General features: G+C 35.6%; 1 protein-coding gene across 1 annotated transcript; it reads left to right on the forward strand.

Annotated features, from left to right (window-relative positions):
• Nucleotides 1-1,142: 1,142 nt before the first annotated feature.
• Nucleotides 1,143-7,730, forward strand: LOC107470721 (uncharacterized). Its single transcript, XM_016090128.1, has 5 exons — nt 1,143-1,206; nt 1,405-1,593; nt 1,661-1,745; nt 1,979-2,078; nt 7,602-7,730. The coding sequence occupies exons 1-5, from the start codon at nt 1,143-1,145 to the stop codon at nt 7,728-7,730; spliced, it is 567 nt and encodes a 188-aa protein (XP_015945614.1).

Here is a 7,730-nt window from a genome sequence, read left to right on the forward strand (position 1 = left end):
TCAGGTCGGAATAGAATCCATTGATTCTTTTGCGTCTGTCACTAACGCCCAGCCTTCAGGAGTTTGAAGCTCGTCACGGTCATTCAATCATTGAATCCTAATCAGAATACCACAGACAAGGTTTAGACCTTCCGGATTCTCTTGAATGCCGCCATCAATTCTAGCTTATACCACAAAGATTCATTCTAGCTTATACCACGAAGATTCTGATTAAGGAACCCAAGAGATATCCACTCAATCTAAGGTAGAACGGAGGTGGTTGTCAGGCACACGTTCATAGGTGAGAATGATGATGAGTGTCACGGATCATCACATTCATCAAGTTGAAGAACAAGTGATATCTTAGAACAAGAACAAGTTAAATTGAATAGAAGAACAATAGTAATTGCATTAATACTCGAGGTACAGCAGAGCTCCACACCTTAATCTATGGTGTGTAGAAACTCCACCGTTGAAAATACATAAGAACAAGGTCTAGGCATGGCCGAGAGGCCAGCCTCCCACTAATCTATGAACTAGACGTCCAAAGATGATCTAAGGATCTAAAGTGATCAAAAGATTCCAAAGATCAAAAGATGAAAATACAATAGCAAAAAGGTCCTATTTATAGAGAACTAGTAGCTTAGGGTTTACAAAGATGAGTAAATGACATAAAAATCCACTTCTGGGCCCACTTAGTGTGTGCTTGGGCTGAGCATTGAAGCATTTTCGTGTAGAGACTTCTCTTGGAGTTAAACGCCAGCTTTTGTGCCAGTTCCGGCGTTTAACGCTGGGCAGTTTTAAGCTGATTTGGGACGCCGGTTTGGGCCATCAAATCTCGGGCAAAGTATAGACTATTATAAATTGCTGGAAAGCCCAGGATGTCTACTTTTCAACGCCGTTGAGAGCGCGCCAATTGGGCTTCTGTAGCTCCAGAAAATCCGCTTCGAGTGCAGGGAGGTCAGAATCCAACAGCATCTGCAGTCCTTTTCAGTCTCTGAATCAGATTTTTGCTCAAGTCCCTCAATTTCAGCCAGAAAATACCTAAAATCACAGAAAAATACACAAACTCATAGTAAAGTCCAGAAAAGTGAATTTTAACTAAAAACTAATAGAAATATACTAAAAACTAACTAAAACATACTAAAAACATACTAAAAACAATGCCAAAAAGCGTACAAATTATCCACACTCAACGACACTCTCTGCTTCCTGAATTAAAATCTAGTGTGTTGTTTTTTTATTTAAGGGTATACTTTTTACTCAGGCTTAGTTAAAACTATTTATCTTATTGCTTTCACATTTCTCATTTACTGTGGCAGATATTAACTTGCTTGTGTTTGTTGGTAATGAACATGAATAATAGTATTTGCAAACATTTTAATGAAAAAATCATGAGGTTAATGCTGATGTATTGTTGAATAGGTGGATTTCGGGTGATTGGAAAGATCTTTTCTCAGTGTTCTTTGGCTGGTCCTATTAATGGTGAGTTAACTGTAGAAACATCTGCAATTTCGATTCACTCAATGGACATTCAGTTGTTTCATGTTGAGTCCATTCTTCTTGGGGAGAAAATTGCAACTGAAACATCTTTGATACAAACAACCCAGGAAAGTGATATAAATTTAAAAGCATTTGAAATTAAAACAATATTTTAACTCCCTTTCCATTTATCAGATAGCAGATGGAAATGTGTGCCATAATTTGACTATACCTATCTATGTAATACTTCCACGGCTTCTGACGTGTCCAACAACTTTTGCTGGGTAAGTGTCTTGTTCTTGATAATTTCCATTCAGTGTATTGCACAATAGTAATTGTTGCAACTTTTTGCATGTGATGTGCTCAAGGATACTCGGTAAACTATATTTCCATTTCATAAATAACCTTATAATAAATTGTTTTATATTTGCTTGCGAAAATTCTTGGATCCTACACTCCAAATCTTGATAGCTCGATGTCTATTGTTTTATTTTATTCTTTCTCTATTTTCATGCAGTCCCTTTTCAATTGAGTTCAAAGTTGCCATTATCATAAGTTTTCAGTTAGAGCTATCTCAACTGCATAAGAAGACTGACTTTGGAACTCCAAAATTTTGGGTAAATTCAATTCCATTTTCCCCAAACCTGATGCCAGTCATGTGTTAGAACCTGAATCCGTCCAATTAAAAGAAGATTTGACACTTTAAGTGACTTCGGTCAGGATTGACGACACCAGTATTAAACGGTTGTGCGGAAAGGAAGTTACGTTAGTTAAGGTTGCATGGAGTCAGGCTGATATTGAAGAACACATGTGGAAACTTGAATTCGAAATGCGTACAAACTACTCGCACCTATTCTCAGGTAACTGAATTCAAATTTTGTTTGCAAAATTCTTATTTAGGTGGGTAGAATGTAAAACCCGAATAATTAATAAATAATTAACTCATAAATTAACATTTATTCAAGAAAATTAGAAAATTGAATTCTATAGTTTAATGAGTTAGAGCTAATTAAACTAAGAATTTTGACACTAATTTTGAAGAATTTGGCCTAAGATTGGGTCGAACGAGCTGAACCGGGCAAATCGGACCCGTATTGGGCCCATGGCTCAACCCACAAAGTCACCCACACTTAAAAAAAATCCCTTCTTCCTCCTTCATTCAACAAGAATGCTGAAACAAATTCAAGGAGAGGGGAACAAGAGCAAAACCCTTGACCTCCATTCAACTTGCCATAACTTCCTACTCGGAGCTCTAATTGTCGCACCGTTTACGGCCACGTGACCACCGCATCAAACTCTACGAATCCATTGGAAAAATTTCATAGGTAATCCCCATTTTCTATCCCAGCTACTCATCCCCTTAGTTTCGAATTTCAATGAGTAATTATGTTAAATTTTGTGTAATTTCAGTGTTTAGGTTCGAGTTAGCTTGCAGGTGTTGTTGGGTCTAGCTCACTTGAGCTGTGGGTCAGTTAAGCACCCTCAACACTTTTGTATAATGTTGAATTAGTGAACTCTATATTGATTATAGTAATAATTGTGGTGTTAGATTGAAAATTGATTGTTGGTTGGAAACAATGTGAGGATTTGGAAGCTAGAGATCAAGCTTTGGTGGCTAGAGGGCTGTTTGGTAGGGTCTTGGAGTCTTGGAAGCTTGGAAAATGCTGAGTTGTGAGGTGTTCCAGGCATTAGGAGGAATCGGCCAAGGTATGATTTTGGTTTCTCGTAATTAAAATATAATGTGTCGTGAAAACTTAGGTTGGATGACTTAGGGTAGGTTGAATCATGTATTGGTGTGTATATTGTGTCAAATTTTTGTGAAATAGTTGGGTTGATGATTAATGGCATGAGAAAGTTGATGGTGGTGGAATAATGTAAGTTTGTGGTGTTTGATGATGTATGTGTATATGTATAGAAGTTGATGATTATGTATAATGTTGTTTGGATATGAATTATTGTGTGAAGTGAATATAATTGTGAATTGGTGTGTTATGGAGTAAATGAAGGATGTTGAGGAATGATTGAACTTGGTTGATGCATATTTGGTAACTTTAAAGGGGTTGGAGATTTAAATATTTTGAAAGTTGAGGTTTGGAATTTTAATGAAATCTTTGATTTTTAGCCAACTTTGGCGAAGTGTAACATGGCTTCCGGACCTCTGATTTTTATCAAACTTATCTAGAATGAAAATTTGGTCCGAGAGCTTTACACCGTTTGAAGAACGGATGAAAAATATTTTAAAACAAAAAGTTATGTGCATCGGAAGTTCGGTGTGTAAATCTGAAATTCTGCAACACTTAAACATTTTGCCTCTCCGTAGAATCTGCGTATGCAGACCCTCACATGCAACGGGGCCATTCTCTTTGATTTGGGTGTCTTGCATATGCGAGCAGATGTACGTGTACGCGAGAACTTGATTTTTGAAGGGTTGTGTACGCAAAGGCTAACACGCGAGCGGGACTTCGCTTTGGGTTGCACCTCGCGTAGGTGGGAAGAGGGTTGCGTACACAGATCCTTATTTTTCCAAAACATAAATTTTAGTTTTTAAAACCATTCCTCTGCCTTTCAAAACCCTTGTAATTCTTGTTTAATGCCGGGTAGGTGGATTTTGGGTAGTGGAGTATAATTAGGGCTGTGAAGAAGATAACTTGTTGATGAAGAAAGAGGTAAAGTGATGATGATGATGATGGTGGTGGAAGTGTTGTACATATAATGAGCTTGATGGCTATGCTAAATAATGAATTATGGTTGATATTGACTATATGAATATTGATTGATTATGTGATTTGTTGGACTTCCAAATATTTGAGATACAAGTTTTCCTAGGTGAAAGTAGTGGCTTGCCACCACATGCTCTAAGTTTAGACTCGATACTCTGCTGACCCTATGTCGTAAGTGTGGCCGGACACTTATACCTTTCCAAATGAGTTCACCCCTGTGGATATTCACCGGTGTGTGTTGTATGATTATGAATGATTATGATTTGAGATTTGGGGATGCACGACAGAGGGACAGTCCAATGGTTAGCTACCAGGACTTGTCGGGTTGACTATATAACCGACAGATGAGACTCATCAGCCACAGGATAGATGTGCATCATATGCATTTATATGTTTGTTTGGTGTGCTTTGTTTGGAATGCCTAGCTAATCAGATAAACAACTTGCTACCTATTTATCTGTTGTATCTGAATTCTAATTGTGATTTCTTTGCATGTAATATTTGTGTTTGAAACAAATAACTTTAGTGGGGGTTGGGAGGTTCGGAGGAGTTGGAAAGGGGAGTATTAGATTAGACAGAAGATCCTTAGTTAGTTGCCTAACTAATTTTGGTTTAGTTGTGTTTTATAAGATTAAATCAAGTGTCGAAAGTTCTAGGATTGCCTCTGGCTTCCTCGAAACCTTATATGTTAGTTATGTGGGCACTGTTACCATGCTAAGAACCTCTGTTTCTCACCCCATACATATTTTGTGATTTTCAGATGCATGACGTGAGGCACCTCATTTAGGCATACTGGGAGTTTTTGAAAGCGAATATCTTTTGTATTTTGGGACTTTATTTTGGTTTTAATGCATATATAGATACTCTTATATCTCCACTGTATATGTATATTATGCTTTGTCCCTCTTAGAGGTTGATTTGGAAAAATAGATTTTGTAAATTGTATTTTGAGAGATTCTCTTGTATATATGTATTTATGCTTTGGCCGGTTTTAGCTTCGCGAGCCGAGTCAGAAGCTTTGTTATCTGTATCCTTAGAAATCTTTTCTTATGTCTATAGCTCTTTGTTCTTAACTTATCCAAATTACGATCACGCTTATTTGTTGAGAGATATGCGCCTTTTCGTTTAACGCTTTTGTTTTAAATCTTTTTCAAAAGGCTCCTAGATAAAAATCCTTTTTCACCTATATTATATATATGATTTTACTTTTAGAGGTCGTAATACCTCACCACGTCAGTTTTATGACTTAAGCATAAGAATTTGTGTGGTAGGGTGGTACATGGAGGCTGCTGATCAAACCTAATTCACTAATTTTCAGAGTATACAAAAGCAAATACTTTAGGTATTCAAATTTTATAAGAGTCGACTTAGGTAATAATCCCTCTTGGGGGTAGAGAAGCTTGTTGGAGGAAAAAAAAGTGACTACAAAAAGGCTTATTTGAAAGATACGAAGGAGTAACTTCGTAAATATTATGATAGATACTTAGATTAAAAATTTTTCAACATTGGCTACAATTGTTCAAACAAACAGCTATCGACAAGTAGAATAAGTTAAACAATTAATGATAGAGCACAAAGAATAGAATTATCAAGCAGTGATAGCACAATTCAGCCCAAATATTTTTAAGCAATATTACATACATAAATTACAGTGGAAAAAGACAAACCTACATGTTTACTAGAGAGGAAAGGTCTATACATTGTTGCTTCGAGGTATAAGATAGCTCATCAATTTTATCACCCACCATTGGAGGTACTTCCAGATCAATGCAAGTCAAAGAAACTCTGGTCCTCCTTGTAGGATCTGAAATGCCCACAAAAAATTAGTGTTTTTTTAATCGAAGGTATTTCACAATTAATTATCGATTGGAAGAAGTTTCTATGAGAGGTTACCTGAGGTTTTCTCAATCTGTCTAAGATATGGCCAGGAGGAGAAATCACTTTGGTATTGTTTGCTGATCTGCCCAAAAGTGATGATGACCTAGCAAAATTCTAGTGTGACACCTACCAACATGAACGATGATGCTAAAATGTAGAAATAGTGGCTTAAGCTCAATGAAAATTTGGAAGGGAGCAAAAATGAGAGGAAGAAGATTCAATTTTTAGCTCACTTTTTGTGACATTTGCAGATAACAAGGAATAAATTGATTTTTAAAAGAGAAAGAATTGGCGATCAGCAGATTTTGGGGACAACAATTAAGTTGGAAGACGATTATGGAAAGTGGGTGAAGATGAAGCTCCTCGAAGACCATACCAATCTCTCTCATAAAGTTCTTTTCTTTCATTTTTTTTAAGTTTTTTTCTTTGTGATATCATATCAATTTTATCGGATATCCCATCATTATTCTTGTATGGAGTCCATGTGGACCCAAATTTTTAAGTTTCATTTAATGAAATTTTTACCTTTAAAAAAAGACACTAAGATCATCTTTAAAAGAAAAAAGTATCATTTCTTTTTATTATAATTTTTTTATTTTTGTTTAATTTTTTTTTTGCATTTAAAAAAATAATGGCCCATGAGTGAATAATGATGGTCCTTCACGAAGACTAGCAAACTTCGATACGGTTTTTCGGGACAAAAATAACTATTTATATACCACAAAAATGGTAGAAAAATTAGGTGTAGTGGTGCATTTCATCAGCTTAAAAATAGAAGTGTTCACGAGTTGGATTGGTTTAAATTTAAAGTGTTTTTGTGAATGGATTCAAACCAATTCAAATCAATTCGAATCGATTAAACTTGGGTTAAATCGGTTTGTGTAATCTTTTTTTGGTGTGAATCAGTTTGTATAATCTGATACTTGATGGAAAATAAAATTTAAAAAAAATATAAAAAAAACGTATGTAGATAATATGCAATAGTAAAAAAAATAAAATAAAAAGCGAGACATCATCAAAGTTATAATTAAATAAATATCATAATTTAAGTTAGAATAAAAGAAAGATGTATATATATTATTATATTTTATTTTTTAAATTAATATAAACTTAATCGGGTAATCAAATTGGTTTATATTTTTCAACCATAAAATTAATGTTTGAACCAATTAAAATTAGGTTTAATTGGGTCCAGTTCAATTACACTACAAGAAAAATATTGAATATTGTCAGATTTAGTATCGGAGTTAACAGCAAATTTATCGACGAATCTAACAATAAATTCGTCGGGTAAAAATGTTATCGTCGGATTCGGTTTTCGACGTAAATTCACTGGTAATAATTAGAGGGGGAAAGAAAAAGTGGCACTATTATTACTGTCGAATTTAGGGGAAAAAATCCAACAGTAAGGTAATTAAATGAAACGCGTCGTTTTGGTCACAAGCTGATCCCCTAAATTCAAATTTGCGAACCCTTCCCTTCCATTTCTACAACATCATTAACCTCACTTCTCTCTCCTTTCTCTTTCTCTCTTATCGTCAGCCCCCATTGCCACAATTCGCTGCCGTTTTGCCATTGTTGACCATTTTCCACGACTCCAACATCGTTGCCGTCGAGGAGCGTCCACTAGAGCTTATTTTTGCCATGGAGGAACTTGTTTCTCCCCTGTGA

Source organism: Arachis duranensis, chromosome 10 (assembly GCF_000817695.3).
Source record: "Arachis duranensis cultivar V14167 chromosome 10, aradu.V14167.gnm2.J7QH, whole genome shotgun sequence".
Classification (NCBI taxonomy): Eukaryota; Viridiplantae; Streptophyta; class Magnoliopsida; order Fabales; family Fabaceae; genus Arachis; species Arachis duranensis.